General features: G+C 37.7%; 1 protein-coding gene across 1 annotated transcript in view; it reads left to right on the top strand.

The window, feature by feature from the left end:
• TSG101 (tumor susceptibility 101) overlaps positions 1-22252 on the top strand; it is a 42087-nt gene that overhangs the window by 4167 nt on the left and 15668 nt on the right. The window contains exons 2-6 of the mRNA XM_038569218.1: positions 1436-1520; positions 4411-4476; positions 7029-7192; positions 14867-14993; positions 18297-18363. Coding sequence (XP_038425146.1) covers positions 1436-1520; positions 4411-4476; positions 7029-7192; positions 14867-14993; positions 18297-18363 — 509 coding nt within the window. The remainder of the gene's footprint in view (positions 1-1435; positions 1521-4410; positions 4477-7028; positions 7193-14866; positions 14994-18296; positions 18364-22252) is intronic.

Below are 22252 nucleotides of genomic sequence, written 5' to 3'. Positions count from 1 at the left end.
ATTTGATAATTTTAAGGAAATGGATTAGTTTAGTATAATATTAGTATGATGGGCTTTTTTAAAGCTTTTAAAGCTATACACAGATATTTATGGGCAATACGATATGATGTTACAGTTTGCTGCAGAATAATACAGGAGGAGGGAAAGGTGAATGAGATTATAGATTATGGTTGGCTATGAGCTGATTATTGTTGAAGCCGGGTGTAGGATATAGGGTGCTCATTGTACTATTCTGCCTATGTTTGGATTTGTTTGAAATGTTCCATAATAAGTTCTAAAAAGAATAAGAAAAGAGCCATCACTGACAGCAAATGTAGGGAGTGGTATGAGAAGTGTGGTTGTAGCTGGAGGGGAAGGGCGGTCAGGAATGTGTGTGTGTGAATAAGATGGAGAAATGAGAACAGGTTTCTGTGCTAATAGTACTGATCCCATAGCAGGGAAAAATTTGGACTTCAGGCCAAAAGAAGGCAAGACATGCTGAAGAGAGGCCTTTTAGTACACTTTCTGGATTTATTTCTTAATTTTTCTCCTTTATTGTCTACCACTGTGTCTTTCTGCACTAGTCTCTGAGATTTCTTTGACTATATATTTCTAATCCTCCTATTGATTGCTTGTTTCCCAACGATTGCATTTTTATGTCCAAGAGCCCTTTCTTCTGAGTGTTCTTGTTTCATGGATACAACAGCATTTCTTTGAAGGTATTAATGCTGATTCTTTTTGAAGTTTTCTTCTGCTCTTTGCATTCCTTCTATTACTTAATTCCTTCTTTTCTTTTTGTTTTGGTCTCTGTCCTGCTTCGTGGAGTCTTTCTTTTTGGAGTAGCTGATTGCTTGTCTTTGAGAGAGAAGCACTAAAAGCTGACTGAGAACTTTGTGTACATGGATGGGGCTTGTTAACTGGTGTGCTTTGACGTATTGTAATAAGATGGGGGTCCCTTTCTCCTGAGCTCCCGATCTGTGAAGAACGTGTAAGCCAGGTTCCTCTTTTTCCTGGAGTGTAGTAGTACAAGGCGGGGGTCTGAAAATATGTAGTAAGTGATAAATTGCAAAATAGCTGGTATTGATAACAAATGCTAGAGTTTGGAGGAAAGGGAGAGATCACTATGGGCCAAAAGGAAGTCTGGAAAAGGATTCATTAAGAAGGGGGAGAGAGATGAAAACTAGGTCTTTGAAAAAAGATTAAGATTTGATTTGGTGGAGGTCTTTCAGAGTTGGAAAGAAGAGCTAAAATGGAAGTGAGTAAAGGACTTGAATAGGGAGCAGGAGAGAAAGTATCAAGGTGCCTTCAGGCTATAATTAATGTTAATGATTAGCGAGAACTATTATACTTTTTAAGAAGAATGCTATTAAGAAAATAAGATTTTAAGAAAATTAGCCTCACAGTAAAATATGTGCATTGGTTTTAAACTAAATTCCTGTGTGATTTTGCTTTTCAGTACAAATACAGAGACCTAACTGTACGTGAAACTGTCAATGTTATTACTTTATACAAAGATCTCAAACCTGTATTGGATTCATATGGTGAGTTTATATAATAAAAATTACTATACTTTGAGTTTACTCTTTTTGTTAATAATTGTAGGTTTCCCATTTTCTTTTATGTTCATTTTTCCTTTATAGGACTGAACCTCCAAAAGTGTTGGGGAGATAGGAAATGACACAATCTAGTAACATATTTGTTTAGTTATTTTAAGTTTAAAAAAAAAATAGCAGAACTATGCAAATTTAGACCTAGAGAGGATCTTAAAAATAGTTTATCATTTCCCCAAATTTTATCCATAGTTATGAAGAATGTTCCTTAGGATGAAGGGACAAGTTTGAGCAATTATGAATTAAACAAGATTAAATGGATTTCTTTGCAGCAAGATTTCTCAGAGCCTTTAATATGCTAGTAGTTTCTGCCTCACCAAGAGGGGAGGGAAGAGAATCTATTATACAGTATATCCTAAAATTAATTAAGTACTGAATTTTTTTTTTTTCTCCCCAGAGCATTTCTTTATATTCTTAGGAACCCATTTTGCAAAATAACATTCTGGAATATCTCTTTCATTTTATAGATGAGGAAAACATTTTTTTAACGTGGTCCTTAATTCTATAGACTAGATAGGGGACTGTGTATCTACTTTCTGTTGAGGTGAAAAAAATTGAGAGTTAAGTAAGAAATGACAATACATAGATTTGTTCTTTGTTTTTATTTTTATTAAGATTTATTGATTTATTTTAGCAAGAGAGAGTGAGCGTGGGGCAGGGGTGGAGGTGGGCAGAGGGAGATGGAGAGAGAAACTCAAGCAGACTCCATGCTAGAGCCCTACATGGGGCTCGATCTCACTCTCCTGAGATCATGACGTGAGCTGAAGCTAAGAGTCAGACAACCAACTGTGCCACCTAGGCGTCCCTAGAGTTCTTTTAGAAAATAAATAGGGTGCCTGGGTGGCTCAGTTGGTTGAGCATCTGCCTTCTGCTTGGGTCGCGATCCTGGGGTCCTGGGATGGAGCCCCCTTCCCCCCCAGTCCGGCTCCCTGCTCAGCAGGGAGCCTGCTTCTCCCTCTCCTCCCCCCTTGTGCTCTCTCTCACTATCTGTCAGTATCTCTGTCTCTTTCCCTCAAAGTGGATAAATAAATAAAAATCTTTTTGTCCCCACCAATCCTAATGTCATCTTCCCAACCCCATGTCCTTGTGAACCCCCCATGTGCCAAGGCCCAGAGAGAACCCCTGCCACCTCCTGTCCATTAGGAGGCTCTCGGCACTGAGGGCAAAGGGCTGGATTTTGTAGGTGCAGTCCTCAGTGTAAATTCTACTCATGGCTAGGGCTCTGGAAACATTAGGAGCCTGATGATGAGAGGTAAGATCGAACAGAGGGACAAGCAGTCCTGAATTTTCTGAATAGCAAAGACATGAACTGGAATTTCTCTCCCAAACATAGGGCACGATAACTCCTTCCTGTCCACCCACTGTAGTGTGGTATTTAGATCTGGGAAAACCTCTTATTACTAGAATTAGAGTTAATTTAAAAATGGCCCCAATGAAGGGGAAAAAAGTGACCTGGGCTAGAACTTTACAGTAAGTGTATGGTTTTTACTGCGTGCTAAAAGAATAAATATGTTTGTCTAAACTGACAAGGAGGGATCCCTGGGTGGCGCAGCGGTTTAGCACCTGCCTTTGGCCCAGGGCGTGATCCTGGAGACCCGGGATCGAATCCCACGTCAGGCTCCCGGTGCATGGAGCCTGCTTCTCCCTCTGCCTATGTCTCTGCCTCTCTCTCTCTCTCTCTGTGACTCATAAATAAATAAAAATTTTTAAAAAAATAAAAAATAAAAAAAAAATAAACTGACAAGGAGGGGCGCCAGGAGGGCTCAGTCAGCTAAGCATCAGACTCTTAATTTTGGCCCAGGTCATGATCTCATGGACTGTGGGATCCAGCACTATGTTAGGCTCCTTGCTCAGCACAGAGTCTGCTTAAGTTTCTCTCCCTCTCCCTCCACTCCTACCCCTGCTCACTTGCACACCTCCTTTCTCTCTCTCTAAGTAAATAAATAAAATCATTAAACTGACAGTGACTCCAGCATTACTGAATACATTTTACATAGCTTTATATGGCTAGACCAAGTCTAAACCATTGCTATCACCATGTTTTTACAGTAATTAAAACCTTAAATTTAAATAAGGTGATTTTTTTAAGAAAGTACATAATCAGAATAAATTATAGCACAGATTATAATTGTCAGTACTAAGTATAAACAGATCAACAGTACAGTCCTGTGTTCTTGTACTGCACATTACAGCTTTTTCCTTAAGCGATAGTGTTCATCTAAATCATTATTACAAATAATAGCAGTCCATATAATATAATGTACCCTAGTTATAATCAGTTACAGGCAGAGAAACCTACATGATATGAGAAATACTTGTATTGAAAGATGTCTATTTGACTGAAAACATTTTCTTTTTAATACTGTGGTTTGGTACTACATTGGGATTGAGAATGACTTTGTGTAGGGATAAACATCTGGGCAATCTAAAATTTAGTGATCCTAGGTTAATATTTAGTATGATATTAGTTGATGGTGGTTTGTAAGTAACTTTATAATCATATTAGTTGGGGACCGAGAGTTTATATTTGCTGGGACTCTAGCACATTCATTTTTCCAAGTAATTCAAAGCATCTTTTCTTTACTCATTTAACAAACTATAGAAATGATCCCTGAAAGTATAGTCTTTCTTTACTCATTTAAAAGCTTATCCTACGAGTGAATCAACAAAGGATATTTTGTTATTGGACAAAATAGATGGGACATTAACAAGTTAGCTCCTTTCAAGGGTAATGAGTTTTAGCCAGTGTTTCTGAAAGAATAATTTATATGGGAGTATCTGTGAAAATGCTCATGATTGAATCATTATTCTTTCCTTTCAGTTTTTAATGATGGCAGTTCCAGGGAACTCATGAACCTCACTGGAACAATTCCTGTGCCTTATAAAGGTAAAGATTTTATGTAATTTATGTTTCCAGTATAGATGCATTGTGATTCACCTAGTAGGTTGCCAAAGACTTACAAGTAAATAAGTAAATTAAACCTACTTTCTCCTGACTTTAATGATAATATAGAGATTTTAACTTTTATTCTAATTGAACTGCATTTGGCAGCAGCACCTAATATTTTCAGCTTTTTTTCCCCTTCTTTACTAAAACCTATCAACAAATAAGTGCTCAGTGTTTTAGAAGAGTTTGATGTTTCATAGAAGCAGGGAATCTTAGAACTAGAAAGAGATTTTTTTTTTAAGATTTTATTTATTTATTCATGAGAGATAGAGAGAGAGAGGCCCAGGCAGAGAGAGAGAAACAGGCTCCATGCAGGGATCCCGACAGAGTCAATACTGGGTCTCCAAAATCAACTGGGTCTCCAAAATCAGGCCCTGGGCCGAAGGCAGGTGCCAAACCGCTGAGCCACCCCGGCATCCTGGGATTTTTTTTTTAATAAAGATTTTATTTTTAAGTAATTTCTACAGCCAACATGGGGCTTGAACTTACAACCCTGAGAGTAAGAGTTATGTGCTGTACCAGCTGAGCCAGCCAGGCACACCTAGAGATTTTCGATGCCTTGTAGTTCAGTCTCCCATCGCATCCAGACTTTTCCAACGGTGGGAAGCTGTGTAATCTAATGGCTAAGATAGGGGCTTCAAAGTCAGGATGGAGTAAGGTTTCAGTTCTCTGTAATCTGTCATTTTGGTGACAGTGAACAATTGGATGATAGAACTAACTACAAAAAGTATTCATTGTGATCATGTAAGGACTTAGCACAGAGCCTGGCATGTAATAAACAGATATCAAAAAATAGCTATTATTTATAGTTGTAAAGTCTGTGTTAACACTAATGATGGATAATTATGTCTTTTCTTAGCCAGTCAGCCAGCCTCTGCTGGAATACTTACAGTGATAAGGGAGCTTTAGCTTCATGAACAACTGTTCTCTTTTTGGACAGCTCTTTTTCTTGCTTATTCCTCAGGAGTACTTAAGATCTGTGTCTCTCTAACACCCATTGATTTTATATAGTATTTGCTGTGCATGAGGCATAGGGAATGGGGCTGGGCATACATAAAGGATGTACCTTCTATGGAAGAATAGGAACACAGAATAGGAATAACAGAGGAAATAGGAAAAACAAATAGGAAAAACAGAGGAAGTAAATAGTTATTAAATGTATTCTGTAACTGCTGTAGAATGATAAAATGTAAAGGTGCTGTGAGATTACAGAGGAGAATAAGTCCATGTGGGAAGGTCATGGAGGAAACGACATTTGAATTTACTATTAAAGGCTGAGTCAGCCATTTATTATCAGAATGGACATTCCAGGCAGAGGGAGAAAACGCTTGAGCATCAGCATTGTATAAAGTAGCTATGATGAATTTTGGGTGGACTGAGTAAAATTCAGGATTATTGACTTCACCTTTGCTCTCAGGAGATAAGTTGGGTAGGAGAATAGTTATATGGTGGGGAGAGGGAGGCAGGAAACTGGCGTAATTAGACATTTATGATAGATAGACATACCTAAATAAACCTTTTCTCTTCCCTCACCATTGTTTATATGGCATAGTTCCTAAGCCTAAGTAATTCTGTAGAATTCTTTGTTTTAAATTCTTTGTTTTCACAAAGAATTCTGGGTGATGGAAATACACTAATGTATTATGTTAGGGTATATTCTATTGGAGTTGGATTTTTTCCCATTGTAGATGAAATTTTGGGTAAAAAATAAATCCAAAGTCCTACAACTGATTTCATTTAAGTGCAATTTATGTGTATATACTTATATGAATTGAAACTGTTTCTAAGGGGAACAAATGTATCTGAATTACATTAGGCCATTCAGATGATTACTTGGGACATTGGGCTTTGAGCTTAGTAAGAAAAGGAGATCGTTATAGTCAGCATGTTAACTATTGAATCCCTTGAAACTCCGTTCAACTTGACTACATTTAGTCAAATTCTTCAGCTGAGAAAGATTCTATTACTTAATGCAAACAAAAGGAAATAACATCATTGATTCTGAGTAACTACCACAGAAAATACTATATGGATTAGTCACACTGTGGCCAACAATCAACATCTGTTTGGCAGTTGGATTAGGTTTTATAGTCTGGCTTTTGGCAAGGGAATTTCAAATGTAGTTTATCTTATCACTTTCTGATAGGACACCAAAATCTGTGGTCTTCCTTTTATATCCTTTCCCAGTGAACCTTATGAACTAAAATGACAAGAGTCAAATTGCAAAGAATGGATTGAGCCATAAGATAACTTGTAAGGAATGTTTTTAGAGCAGCAAGCAGACACTGGCAGAGTAGTGATCAATTAGCTCCTTCATCCTGCTGAAAATTTTACAGACTAGAAATTTGAGAAACATCGTAAACAGAACTTTAAAACATAAAATATTTGTGATTTTTCTATTATGTGTTACTTAGTTGTAGCTCTCTTGCTTGCCTTACTAACCCTATTATTTAAAAATAATAGAGTAACTGAAGTTTCTCTTTCTCTCTTAGGTAATATATATAATATTCCAATATGCCTCTGGCTGCTGGACACATACCCATATAATCCCCCTATCTGTTTCGTTAAGCCTACTAGTTCAATGACTATTAAAACGGGAAAGCATGTTGATGCAAATGGGAAGATATATCTTCCTTATCTACATGAATGGAAACATGTAAGTATTAACTGTGTTCTGTGAATTTGTTGCATTTTACGTATTTTGCTCCTTGGCATCTACTTTCTGTTAACACTCAAAGAGGATTCCTAGGAGAATAGATAAGTTCACATAAGGTCCTAATCACTGAGCTGGATAATTGGAAAAGGTTCTCCAAAAGAAGTATATTTGTATAGAGCTTGGTACTTTACAGAATATACAGTTCCTATTTTATTTGCTTGAGTTGAGCCTTTAAGAATAGATGGGATTCATATAAGGGGAAATGCATTTCAAAAAGTAGTGTACTGGTAGCATATACTTGTGAAAGTGTTCAAATCTCATTATTCACCATTCCTACCAAGTACAAACCAGATGACCTGAGTTTCCCCCTCAAGGGATAAGCTCTGAATTCCAGGCTTCAAAGACAGTGTTAAAAAACTAAACAGAAACCTCTGAAAAACCCAACTAAGTTCTCTGCAGCCCCAGATTGAGGAGACAGTACAAGCTTAGAACCTTATCATGGAGGAGGGAGGGGTATAAGTAAACATCCTAGGCTCTTAGATGATGCTACTGGAGGAACACAACCCAAGACCCTTGAATCGGCTCAGTCCTGATTGTATTTTTTTTTAATATTTTATTTATTTATTCATGAGAGATACACAGAGAGGCAGAGACACAGGCAGAGGGAGAAGCAGGCTTCCTGCAATGAGCCTGATGTGGGACTTGATCCCTAACCCCGGGATCACGCCCTGAGCCGAAGGCAGACAGACACTCAGCTGCCAAGCCACCCAGGCGTCCCTCAGTCCTGATTGTATTAAGGTGATTCTCACGGTATTTGCCTGCCATAGGGAAGGGTGAGCCCTTCTTGGAGGCAGAATAGTGTATAGAGTGTCTGTAATTTTTCCCAGTATCTGGAATGCAGTTTAAAATCATCAAGTACATCGTGATCCCTGGGTGGCGCAGCGGTTTAGCGCCTGCCTTTGACCCAGGGCGCGATCCTGGAGACCCGGGATCGAATCCCACGTCGGGCTCCCGGTGCATGGAGCCTGCTTCTCCCTCTGCCTATGTCTCTGCCTCTCTCTCTCTCTGTGTGTGACTATCATAAATAAATAAAAATTTAAAAATAAATAAATAAATAAAATCATCAAGTACATCAAGAAAAAGGACAAGGAGGGGAAAAAGACACTAGTAACAGGACACCACAACCCCCAGGTAAACCAGTTATCAGAGCCAGACTGGAAAATGACTGTGATTAATATGTTCAAGATGGAGAATTGTATTAAAAAGGAACCAAGTGGAAATCTTAGAACTGGAAAATAGAATAATAGAAATTAAGAACTCAATAGACAGGGTTAGTAACTGATTGGACTCAGCAGAGTAAAGAATTAGTGAACTGGTAAATTAATATATTTTTCAGTGCTATGACTTCTGAATAAATCTTATGAGTATATTATGGAAAAAATTCTAAATTTTACTGAAAGACATTGAAGAAGACTTAGAACATTATTCATAGTTCTTTATAAATTGATCTTTGTCCTAGCAGCTTTTGTTTCTTTGTATATTTATTAATTTTGTGAACTTGATAAAGCTGAATCTAAAATTTATATTGAAATGCAAAAGACTGAGCATAGCCAGGACCCTCTCCAAGAATAAGTTAGAAGGGACTTGCCCTACACATGTCAAAATGTATTATAAAACTAATATAGCACAGAATTATAGTATTTTAATGGATATATTCAAATAGATAGATGGAACATAATAATCCAGAGAGATGCCTGGGTGGCTTAGTCGGTTAAGAGTCTGACTTTGGCTCAGGTAATGATCTTAGGATTCATGCTCAGTGGGGAGTCTGCTTCCCTCTTCCCTTCCCCTGTTCATTCTCACTCTAGTACTCTCTCTCATATAAATAAATAAAATCTTTTTTTAATGATAAAATCTTAAAAAAAAAAAACAAATAGATCCCCTATTTATAAACACTTGATATATGACAGTAATGTTGGGGTGCCTGGGTGGCTCAGTGATTAAGCTTCTGCCTTCAGCTTGGGTCATGATCTCAGGGTCTTGGGATCTAGTTCCTCGTCTGGCTCCCTGCTCAGTGGGAAATCCCCCCCCCCCCCCCCCGCCCCGTTCATACTCTCTCTCTCTCTCACATAAGTAAATAAAATCTTTTTTAAAAAGGAGAAGGTGCCTGGATGGATCAGTCAGTTAAGTGTCTGCCTTTGGCTCAGGTAGTGATCCCAAGGTCCTGGGATTGAGCCCCACATTGGGAGCCTGCTTCTTCCTCTCCCTCTGCCTGCCACTTCCCCTTGCTTGTGTTTTCTCTCTCTCCATCAAATAAATAAAATATTTTTAAAAAGACAAAGCATTTATTAGAAAAGTAATAAATTTTATCTTGTATTTGTACAAATTGAGAACTATTCATTAAAGACAGTAAAAAGTATGAAAAGACTAACCACAAACTGGAAGAATATATTTGTAATACTTAATACCCTTAGAAATATATCCAGAATATAAAAATAACTTAGGAATCATAAAAGAAAGAAACTGAGTAGAAAAATAAACTCTTGAACAAATAAGTACTTCACAATTAGAAATCCTAGTGACCAGTAAACATATGAAAATTTGTTTAACCCTGCCAGTAGTGAGGGAAATGTAAATTAAAACCACAGTGATAGGGCAGCCAGGTGGCTTAGCGGTTTGGCGCTGCCTTCAGCCCAGGGTGTGATCCTGTAGTTGCAGGATCGAGTCCCGCATCAGGCTCCCTGCATGAAGCCTGCTTCTCCCTCTATGTCTCTGCTTCTCTCTCTCTGTGTGTGTCTCTCATGAATAAATAAATAAAAATCTTTAATTAAAAAAAAAAAACCACAGTGATATACCACTACATACCCATCAATTCTGTGCTACAAATTGACAAAGCTAAGGGTTAGTGAGGAAATGGAGAAAGAGAACTCTGACACCACTGATGGAAGTAAAATTGACACAGCTATTTTGGAAACCAGTTTGCATTACTTAGTAAAGTTGTGAGCACACGCCCTGTGACCCAGCAGTTTTGCCCCTAGGTATATAGCTCAGCACTACTGACATTTTAGGTCAGGTAATTCTTTATTGTGGGAGGCCTGTCCTGTCCATTTTAGGCTGTAGAATCTCTGGCCTTTAGCCACAAGGTGCCAATAGCATAACACCCAGTTGTGACAACCAAAAATGTCTCTTGACATTTCTGAATATGCCCTGGGGGACAAATATATCACCCCCAGTTGAGAACTCCTACAAAAGAGTAATCCTTGCACATGCATACTGGAAAATACAGCAGGGATGTGGATGACAGTATACATTGCTGAAGCCTGGATACAATCTAGCTATTAACAACAGGAAAATGAGGGATCCCTGGGTGGCGCAGCGGTTTGGCGCCTGCCTTTGGCCCAGGGCGCGATCCTGGAGACCCGGGATCGAGTCCCACATCGGGCTCCTGGTGCATGGAGCCTGCTTCTCCCTCTGCCTGTGTCTCTGCCTCTCTCTCTCTCATTGTGTGCCTATCATAAATAAATTAAAAAAAAAAAAACAAAACAGGAAAATGAATAAAGAAATTGTAGTATATTTATTGAGTGGAACACCACACAACAATCAAAATGAGTTAAGTATAGCTGTACTCTTTAACAGTAATGCATCTTTCAAACATTGAACAAAAGCAACAAATCTCAATAGAATATACAGTTCATATGAAGTTCAAAAACAGGCCACATTAAACGCACAGTTTAGGAAATCATAAGGCAGTATGTTTAAAATAAAGCGAAAGAATAATTGTCTACTAAATCAGAGAAGTGGTTTATCTCTTAAGGAGATAGAATGCAGTCTGAGCTGAGTTACTGTTTATCTTTTTCTTAGCTTGGACAATGACTTCCAGGTATTTTCTTTATTGTTTCTCTTTAAAGTTACATAGATTATTTCTGTATATATGACAGATTTCACAGATCTAATAGAAAAGACACAACGGTGGCTAAATTAATATGGTATTCAAGGCTGTACCTTGAAGGATCCCGATTGTCCTTAAGTAGACACTTGGGAGTCATTTTAGACTTTTATTAAACAAGATTAGGATATTAAAAGCAATGATTATTTGGTATAATATCTGAAGTATACTAGGTGAAATATTAATGAGCTCTGATTAATAATCACTAGCTGCTTCAAAACATAAACCCCAAAATGCTAAGAGGCTTAACACTGTAGAAGTTTCTTGCCCACATAATAGTCCACGTGGCAAGCAGCTTTCCTCTACTTGGTGCTTGGAACTGAGGCTCTTCCCAGTTTGTGGCGTCCCCGTCTCCCAGGCCGGTGTAGTCCTGTGTCAAGAATGACCATCAGGAGAGTGGTAAAGGAGTACCCCCTTTCTTATCCACCTTGCATTAGAAGTTAAATCACTTCTACTTATGACCCATTGGTAATAGTTGCAAGAAGGGCTGGAGTATGTAGTCCCTGCCTGAACAGCTGATTCTCAGTAACATCTCTCTGTTACAGAAGGGGGAGCTTGAACTTTCACAGAAAACTCTCAGTCTTGGGGTGCCTGGTTGGCTCAGTCATTAAAGCATCTGCCTTCGGCTCAGGTCATGATCTCAGGGTCCCAGGATTGAGGTCTACACAGGGTTTCCAGCTCAGCGGAGAGTCTGCTGCTCCCTCTCCCTCTGCTGGTTGCCTCTGCTTGTGCATGCTCTCAATCTTTAAAAAAAAAAAATTCTCAGTCATAAGCAAGTAAAACCAGAAGCCGCTTAGGTGGCCGTTGCAGTCACCTAGCATGACAGAAAATAAAGTAGGGCTGTTGCTATTTAGCTGGATCTAACTATTGCGATCGCTTATTGATCCTAATCCTGAATATGTATCCTATGCTATTAAGAATGTAGGGGATCCCTGGGTGGCCCAGCGGTTTGGCGCCTGCCTTTGGCCCAGGGCGCGATCCTGGAGACCCAGGATCGAGTCCCACGTCGGGCTCCCAGTGCATGGAGCCTGCTTCTCCCTCTGCCTGTGTCTCTGCCTCTCTCTCTCTCTGTGTGACTATAATAAATAAATAAATAAATAAATAAATAAATAAATAAATAAATAAATAAATAAATAAATAAATAAATAAAATCTAAAAAAATAAATTAAAAATAAATTTAAAAAAAAGAATGTAAAATCTGACCCTTTTTATTGCTGGAGAAACAAGTAGTGAGGGGGTTTCAGGAAGAGATTAATTTTACATGAGGTTTGCAGGTCTTCAGTGGGAAAGCAGTTTTATAAAGGTATTACCTGTTTCAGTTGATTTGTAGGCTGCAGTTTTCCTATGTTTTTCATATCCTCTGTCATTCTGAATTAGTCATTTGTCATTCTGAATTAGTTTGAATTCATGACCTATTGCTTTATAATATGCCAGGAAGTAGATATTAAAGATTTGATTAATTTTTCTTCCTTCAAAGAATTTTGTGTGAAAGTAATGGTATGACAAAGAATTAAACTAAAACTTGTCCTGGCAAAACTATGGTCATGAAGATGCATGAATGAACTGATTCCTACTACAACCTGGATGAACTTTGAAAACATTACATTAAGGGAAAGACACCAGATATAAACGGTCATGTATTGCATGATTTCATTTATATGAAATGTCCAGAATAGATAAATCTATTGGCAGAAGATAGATTAGTGGTTGCCAGGAGCTGGGGGAGGGAGGAAATGGGAAGTGACTACTAGTGGGTGTGGGTTTCTTTTAGGGATGATGAAAATATTCTCAAATTAGATAGTGGTGATGGAAAAAAACCACCGAACTGTATACTTTAGAAGGTAAGTTTTATGGTATGTGAATTAATCTCAATTTTTTTAAATGTATGAGGTTATGATTTAGTTTGGGAGTTTTGTTGGACCAGATAATTAACAGGAGATAAAAGACTGTGTCTTCAATAACTACATCCCCCCACACCAGTATAATCTCTAGTCTGCGCTCCTTTGTGCTACAAGTACTGCACGCGCTTGCCCCCAGTCTCAGTTTATAAATTCACAAACGGGCACCTGGGTGGCTCAGTTGGTGAAGCTTCTGCCTTCAGCTCTGGTCATGATCCTAGGATCGAGCCCCACATTGGGCTCCTTGCTCAGCAGGGAATCTGCTTCTCCCTCTGCCTGCTGCTCTGCCTCTTTGTCCTCTCTCTCTCTCTCTCTCTCAAATAAGTAAATAAAATCTTAAAAATAAATTCACAAACAAAATATATAGGGATAGTGGGAGCTAGCAGGTTTTCACAGGAAGCTTTCTGTGGTGTTAGTCCTTGTCATTGTCCAAAAGTTGGGGCAAAATTGAACACGGGAGATGAATTTGGTCCTTGGGAAAGTTTAAAATAGCGAACACTTCTATCAGGAGAAGAGATGTTATGAAGATGATCAGCTGATCAAGATGACTGTAATCCTGATGAACTAATGAATGAAGTATATGAGATCCACAGAGAATAGGTTAAGCGGTAAAAAATGGAACCATCAAATAAGCTGCTTTGAACAACTTTGCCTAGAATATAGTTTGTCATCTGTCAGTGGTCAATAGATACTTGAGAGAGAAGCTTAGCAACCTTTGGAAAAACAAACACCCTCTTTGTAACTGGTATTGGAAGGAAATAATCTTTAATGATATGTGTCTTTTGTACAACCATCTAGTGATTTTAAGATAGAGTATACCTGGGGTGCCAAGGTAGTTTAGTCCGTTAAGCCTTCAACTCTCGACTTCAGCTCAGGTCATGACTTCAGGGGCATAAGAGTGTGAGCCCCACATCAGGCAGGCTGTACACTCGGTGTGGAGCTGCTTAATATTGCTACCCCACCACTCAAGTGCACACTCATGCTGTCTCTCAAAGAGTATACCTATAATTTTAGAGTTTATAATACTATCTAATAAAAAAGAGTCTCAAAGGGCATGTGGGTGGCTCAGTCAGTTGAGTGTCCGACTCTTGGTTTTGGCTCAGGTCATGGTCTCGGGTCCTGGGATCAAGCCGCAACTCAGGCCCAGCACTCAGCAGTGAATCTGCTTGAGGATTCTCTCTCTGTCCCCCTGCCCCCCCAAATAAATCTTTAAAACAAAACAAAAAAAATGAGCCTCAGAACATGGTTGCAAGGTAACATTGTTATCTTTTAAAGGCCTTAAATAATATTTGTAACTACTGCTTACATCCATCCCTGAATTTGTACCAGAAGACTTCATTTGTCCATAGGAAATACAAGTTTTAGTTAGCTGTATGGAGTCAAATGAAAAACAATATTATCTGAATTTTGCATTATACTGCTTTCACTGGTGTCATTTATATATATATGAAACAACACATTTGCTACATATAAATGATAAGTGAAAATCACCTGGCTTTATTAAATTATTAAATAGAATTTTCATGTTTGGGATTTTTTTTTAAGATTTATTTTTATTTATTTATGATAGACAGAGAGAGGCAGAGACACAGGCAGAGGGAGAAGCAGGCTCCATGCTGGGAGCCCGACGCGGGACTCGATCCCGGGACTCCAGGATCGCACCCTGGGCCAAAGGCAGGCACGAAACCGCTGAGCCACCCAGGGATCCCCCATGTTTGGGATCCTACAAAAGTTATCAAGCTCAGTTGAAAACCAGTAAGAAATGACTGAACTTTTCCTTTTTGCCAAAAAATAAATTTGTAGCTGACTTCATTTGTATTCTGTTTTTAGCCTCAGTCAGACTTGTTGGGGCTTATTCAGGTCATGATTGTGGTGTTTGGAGATGAACCCCCAGTCTTCTCTCGTCCCACTATTTCAGCATCTTATCCACCATACCAGGCAACAGGGCCACCAAATAGTAAGTATAATTAAGTTTTGATTTTTAAACTCATACAAACAAAACATAAAACCTTGTAAAAAATTTTTTTTCATGCCTTCACTTTTTAGCTTACCCAATTAGTGGATTTTTTGGAGGTATTCTGAGGCCACACATCTGCATGTACAGATTCCCACCAAAGACGGGCATTTGGGCTTTCATTTGTGGGTAGAAATCTAACTATGAGTGTGCTAGATTCAAAAGTGGAAGAGAAAGCTGAAATAGAGCTAGAATTATTTTTTATCATTATCATACATGCCATGGAATAGCCCTTTATGATCAGTTTGGAAACATAGAACTCAAAAGGTAGCCTGCTTTTCTTTGCAACTGCAGAATCAGTGTTGTAGATAGGAATCAATTAGAGTCAACTAAATCATTCACATTCTGCTATTCTGGCTGTTACACAAGTGGACATCTAGCTCTCAGCTTTCTTCTCTTTAGTACAGCCAATTCATGATTTTATCTGGTGTGGAGAGGGTGTCAGTACTCTCTCCTGGTTGATATACATTATCTCTATTGGTTTTTTTTTTTTCAGTAATTCTTATTAATACTTTCAAATCACCCTGGATAATTGAGAGTTGGTGGTACTTACTTGTTTTAACTTTACTAAACCTGTATTGATTTCATTGTGTTTTGAGCTGTGATTTTTTTTAACAAATTTGTTGAAGATTATAATTAAGCAAAACTTGTTAGATTATGTGAGCTTTCATTTTTCTCATACTGAGAGTTCTCTTTTTAATCTGTTCTGTCTTGAGGAACATCTTGACTCACAAGCTGAATGGAAATCTAACAGAAAGAACTTTCTGTACCTGTTTCCTTTTCCTTCCCTGCCTTCACAGAATAAGTTTGGGTTTAGGAATTAGTAGCTCTTTTATGAAAAGTTTTAGTAATTCTTTTGGACCAGAAATTTGTTTTCATCTTAATAAATTCTGTTGACTCTAGTACCTGAGATTAGACCACCTTGCTCTTTTAAGTTTGAAATACCAAAATATTTCCTAGTTTGCTATTTGTGTTTATTTTTCTCCAGTAACAGCTAGAGACCACTGAAGATAACCTTTTCAGAATTTTAGGCAGTCTCCAAAGCAACATTTTTTCCCTAAATTTCTTCCAGTTTTATATTGACATTGGAAGTGCAGCATTCCAGAAAGAGACCGCAGGAAAGAGATTATTTTTGCAGTTAATTTTGCACTCACTGTATATCACATTAAACAGTCTATAGCTGATTTAAGTAAATTACTACAAGAGACCAATTTATTGTCTTTTAATACTTCTTATACATTTAAACAATATTAATTATTAGTAGTAGGTGTGACTATAAAGAGATAAAAGTCCAAATTCCATTCCCACATACACACACACACACACACACACACCAATGAATGGAAATTTGGATAAATATTACCTCCTAGTTCAGAAATTATATACTTATATTACTATTTTTACCATTACTCCAAACATTTTTTTATCTCCTCTTTAGGATGACTTTGAGCTAGCAGTGAGTCACATTAAAAGATGTAATAGCCAAACCTCATTTTTTGACAACTAACAATCATAATCAACATTGAGTTGTAACTTTGAGACACAGCTAAGGACTTCATATTCATTCTTATTTAATCCTTATATTAACTCTGTATGTTATGTGTATTTGTATCCCATTTTATTCTGGCTCTAAAATTACTTTACCTCATTTTCTTCTTCCTTGACAGTCTTGGATCCAAATAACATTTGTTGTTTCTAAGAATCAAAATTTAAAGGCTTTAGTGGAATTAGTACCTTTTCAGAACCTTAGGAAAGGAAAATTGCTTCTGATTACGAAGAACCATGAGGTGGTGGCTTATGTATACAGACTAAAACTAGCACGAGGGGGTAGTAATTGACCATATATGTTGTTGACACTTAATAGTAGCCTTGTGTTTTGACATTCTTAAAGATCAATTGCACTTTGCCCAGGAAGAAAAAATGCCTTACGGAATCCAGCAATTGAGACATTTCAGGAGGTTTTTTTTTTTCCCTTTCTGAAATAGCATTGGCCATCTTCCTAGCTTCATTATACTTAAGAAAAAAATTTACTTATAACATCTGTAGTTCATCCTAGTAGGAAGACTGTGAACACTGATACTTGGAGACTGTATGCTCAGCAACTCTGGTTAAGATTTCTGAGGCCCTTGGAGCCCAGTGTGTAGGTCTCCCACCCACTACATTCTGCGTTTTAAAAGTTCGTTTCTTGAAGCCTCCACCTCTCTTGCCTCCAAGCCTTTACATACTATTCCTCTACTATTTCACTTTTATTTACCCCCACCTCCTAGGTTTAGATTAGCTGCCTCCTGTATGGTGTGTGTGTGTGTGTGTGTGTGTGTGTGTGTGTGTAAAACTCTGACTTCTCCTGTCATAACATTATCACTATGAAAAATTATTATTCCTTATCTCCTGCAACTTGAAGCCAAGAGTTCTTTATCAGATTCCTGGTGCTGGTTACATAGAAGGCACTAGAATATTTATTGAGTGGATTAAGAGCTAATTCATCATTGTATTCAGTGAGAAAAATTTCACTGAGAAACTGATTCTCAGACAAATCATTTCCAATTAAAGTCAAAATTAACTTCTCTTTTTCTTCCCCTATATTGATTGGCCTCCTGGCACCACTGACCAGTTCTAGGTCCTTAGTGTTCTAAAAAGTAAACCATTCTTTAAGCTTGCTAGATTTGAACCTTTTTTTCCCCAGGACTTCCAATTTTTTGTTTTGTTTTTAACCAGTCTGGCTGAATATATGTTTTGTAAAGGACTTCTCATAGTAATTTGAAGTCTTTTAAAGTTCTCAAGCCAACAAAACCAGCTGTGCAAATTGGTCAACATGATCCTACAAGAAATATCAAAAGATTTCTTAGATACAATAAAGAGAGCACTTTCTAGGAAGCTGACCTTGGACCAGAGGAGGGCAGAATTACCTTCCTCCAAATTCCAGTTGAACCATCTGCTGTCTCAGGTTACAGACTGTTTGAGAATACGAAGAGCTGACCAGGTTGACCTGTTGGCTGGTTATTCCTTGTTGGGATTGTCATGTGTATTGTAATGCCTCATAGTTAATGCATTGAGAATTTTGTGATTTGAAGATACTGCTTGCAGTAAAGAACTCATATGGGTGGAGTGTTTTGTTTTGGTGCTGAGATTTGGATTCTTTACTCATATGAAATTTTGCAGTGGTTTGAGAGTGATATATGTCTTATGTGATAGCCCATATATCCAGGACTATGCATATTATTTTAAAATGTTAAAAATTATTTTTAGCTTCCTATATGCCAAGCATGCCAAGTGGAATCTCTGCATATCCATCTGGATATCCTCCCAACCCCAGGTAATGAAAAATCTTTTGAATAATTGTATTAGAAATTCTATTAGATCTAGAACTGAAATAATGGGTGCTAGCTAGAGCAGTAAAGTAAACTTAACTACAATATCATGGAAGGTAAGACTTGGTGTACTGGTGAAATTTTATGGTATGTATAGAATTCCAAAGGAGTTTTTTCCATTCTAGAGAAATGTAGGTTCATTCTATTTAGGGAGAAGGAAAGAGTGAGATAATGATAATGATCTTGATTAGTTTTGGACATTTAAATCCTTGATTGCTCTCCTTCTCTTAACACCTTTGTATATTTACTGTAAGTAGCCAAAAGGGTAATGGAATACTAATTATAATGAGTTCAAGGAGAAAAAAATAATTTAATACCCTTTTTATTTATTTATTTATTTTTTTTGGAGGGGGAGAGAGAATCTTAAGCAGGCTTCACGCCTAGTGAGGAGCCCGGTGTGGGGCTCAATCTCACAACCCTGAGATTGTGACCTGAGCCAAAATCAAGAGTCGGATGCTCAACTGACTGAGCCACTGAGGCTCCCCTATATTTTAATACCCTTTAAAAAAAAACTTAATGTTTCTATAAATTACAGGGAATGGATTAATGGTTCACATGATCAGGTCAGTCTTATTTATTCATTTAGTTCAAAGACTATACTGCCAGCCTTTATTATCCATTTGATAATAACATAATTCAAGAAGGTTAAGTTAATTGTGAGATCAGTCTATGAGTAAGACACTTGAAAATCAATAAGAAGTAATTATTAACCCATGTTTCAAGTGTGTAGTTTTAGTGGTAATCTAGGGCTGCTTTCCGAAGAGTGGTCTTTGGGTTGACTTAAAATGCAAGATGGCCAGTGTCCAGGTGAGATTTCTGGCTACTTTAACTAGCAACAAGAAATTTTTCACCCTGCTAATAACTCTTTTTAGCTTCACATAACCGTCACAGATAAATGTGGCCAGATTCCTGAACACCTGATGTACATATATAATATGCAGGATCGTATAAGTTAAATTTAGGAATCTTATTTATTTCCAGATCTTTCTTAATTTCAGAGACTTGCTTTACATGGTAGTAAGCATTCTGTTGTATTAGAGAGGTAAGCAGACTAGATGAGTACCTGTCAGGGACAATGAGAAAAGATTCCTAGGATTGTAATAGAGAAACAGGCTGTAAGTTTTCGATTTCTTGAGGTATTTAATTTTCTGATTAAGTTCTAGAAATGGAATCTTCTTGTCTGAAGCCTTGAAATTACAAGCTTTTACAAATAATGGTCAGTAGTAAGAAAGAACTTTGGACATAAGGAAGTGGTTGTGGGAAGTACAATAAGGAAATGGACTCCTGAAAAATGAAGCCATTTCAGAGAAACTTGTAGATGAAAATGAAGGCAGAAAATATTGACAAAACTGTAAATCTTATTCACTTAGGTAACCATAAAAGTGTCTTTTGTGAGGTTATTTGTAAGAAGTTCCTTTTTGAGACAGCCTGTTTTCAAAGATTGATGTTTTTTTCCTTTGAAATGTAACGTTTAATCTCAAAATATAAGTAATATGCTAAGGAGTTATTAAGGGTAACTGTATTCAAATTGCCATCTGTATCTTTCTGTATATAAAAGATTTTGGCAGAAGAGCTTCAGAACCTCTTTCTCTTCTCCCTTTGTCCTAAAGGAGAATTAATAAATCAGTGACTCAAGAAGAATCTTTATCTTAAAACAATGAATATGAGAGTCTTTATTCTTGCTCTAGAAAGTTGGACTAGATGATCTCTAAGTTCTCTTCCAAATCTTAAGATCTTTTGAAAGTTTAATTTAGCACCTGCAGCATGTATACAAGGAAACTAAAAGGTATGTCAAGAATGGTTGTTCCAGTTTGGGTCTGTGTACTAGCACGCATGTAATAAGGTATTAGGAACCAGTTCCTGGTATTAGAAAAGACAGACAGTGGTAAGTGCCGTGATAAATAGAACTCTAGAGGTGGGGGTTACAGCTGCTGTGGAGGTGGGAGCTCAGCAATAGCTTCAGAAATGAAAGAACATGTTTACCAGGAGGACCTTGAAGAAGGAAATGCGGTGTTCAAAGGTGGAAGGGGCAGGAGAGAGTTCTAATGTTCTGTGACTGCGGGGATACTTTCTAGTTCTCAAGTCCAGCCCACTCATTTTATGTCAGCAAAGATGCGAAAGCCCCCAGCATTCCCAGGAAGAGGAGAGAAACACTGTTGTATAGTTGAAGAATATAGGGTTAGGAGTAAAGGAAATAAAAAAGAATAAAAGTGCAGCCGCCATGGATATTCCAGATCTCCCAGAACCTCCCCTGATCTCTTCTAGCTGATAGTGATTTTCCATTCTACATCTCTTGATTTTTTACTTGACACTGCTTATTTCCTTGATTCTATCAAGATTGTTTACAGGGATCATGCCCTGTTGTGATAGCATCTTGAGGAAGAAATGGATTCATACCTTAGCTCCTACCTTAAGCACTTAGATACGGTGCCTTAAATATAATAAAAGTAAAATGTGAAGGAGTACATAACAAAAAAGGAACATAAGAGTATTGGAAAATTCTTTTTAAATATGTAGTTTTAAAAGGACTTTTCAGAATATGAAAAAAATGTGCTACATATAGAGCAAATTGTTTAGTAATGTACAAAGATAGAAAATAGTACTACTCGGTTCTTTACTCAGGAAGAATTATTAACCCTGAATGTAGAGCATAACCATGAAGAAGAAATTGAGCAAACTAAGAGACATGGGAGTTCTTGGAAGTTTGTCTGTAGGCCTAGAAAAGTTTTATACCAGGTTACTGAAAAATCCAGCAATGTGATCACAGATTGCTTTTAAAAGGTACACAAAAGGGGAGTAACCCCAGAAAAAAACATGTTTATCCCAGTTTGCAAAACCGTAGATTCAGAGATTTCAGTAAGATTGGCACGGTTTCCTGGCACCACAGTAGCAGGGCTATTACTAAAGAGACCAGAAACAAAAGCAGCGCTCAGTAAGCCTTTGGCATGTGTCTGGGAGGAACAGAATTGCCTGCTGTTTTCTTCTTTGATTTTGCTTTTATACTGATAGATGAGGGAGTATTGTGATTACATTGAATCTTCAACAAGCTCTACAAAATTTTTTTGTTGGGGACAAGCAATAAAGTGTGAGCTGGTAGTACAAACAGTAGAATCTTTGAGCCACTGCACTGGAAAGGGATTATTGACTCCAAACTCAGGGCTCTCACCCCAAGACTCTCAACTGGCTGGGTTTCATAGTAATTTTAGTGGACCTGTACAAGGCATATTGATCAGAATTGCAGTTGTCATAGATCTGAAAACTAATCAAGATTCGTTGCCCAACAGGTAGCTAGTGATCATCTTGTTTTACTTTTCTTCTCCCATTGTAAGGGAAACACTGCTAAACCAGTAAGCATTCAGAGGAAGGTCACTAGACCTGAAAAATCATGTCCTGTGAAGAATGGTTGAAGGAATTTAAAAGATTTCACCTAAAAAGAGAAGGCTGATGTTAGAAGTCTCCTATTCAGTTAGTTTTCCAGAATGCCAATTTAGGACCATTAGGTAGAAGTTATAGCAAAATGATATTCAGTGTTCAATAGAGAAAGATGACTATCAGGGATATTATTAATTATTTTCTTTAAAGATTTTATTTATTTATTCATGACAGACACAAGAGAGAAAGAGAGAGGCAGAGGGAGAAGCAGGCTCCATGCAGGGAGCCTGATGTGGGACTCAATCCCGGGTCTCTAGGATCACGCCCCGGGCTGAAGGCGGCACTAAACCACTGGGCGACCGGGGCTGCCCTGTTAATGATTTTTTAAAAAACAATGTTAGATAAAAGATTGGAGGAGAATACTTTTAAGGAAAGTTTCTCTTAACTCTGATATGAATAAAT

Source organism: Canis lupus, chromosome 21 (assembly GCF_011100685.1).
Source record: "Canis lupus familiaris isolate Mischka breed German Shepherd chromosome 21, alternate assembly UU_Cfam_GSD_1.0, whole genome shotgun sequence".
Lineage (NCBI taxonomy): Eukaryota > Metazoa > Chordata > Mammalia > Carnivora > Canidae > Canis > Canis lupus.
This window is presented reverse-complemented; position numbering and strand designations above follow the sequence as displayed.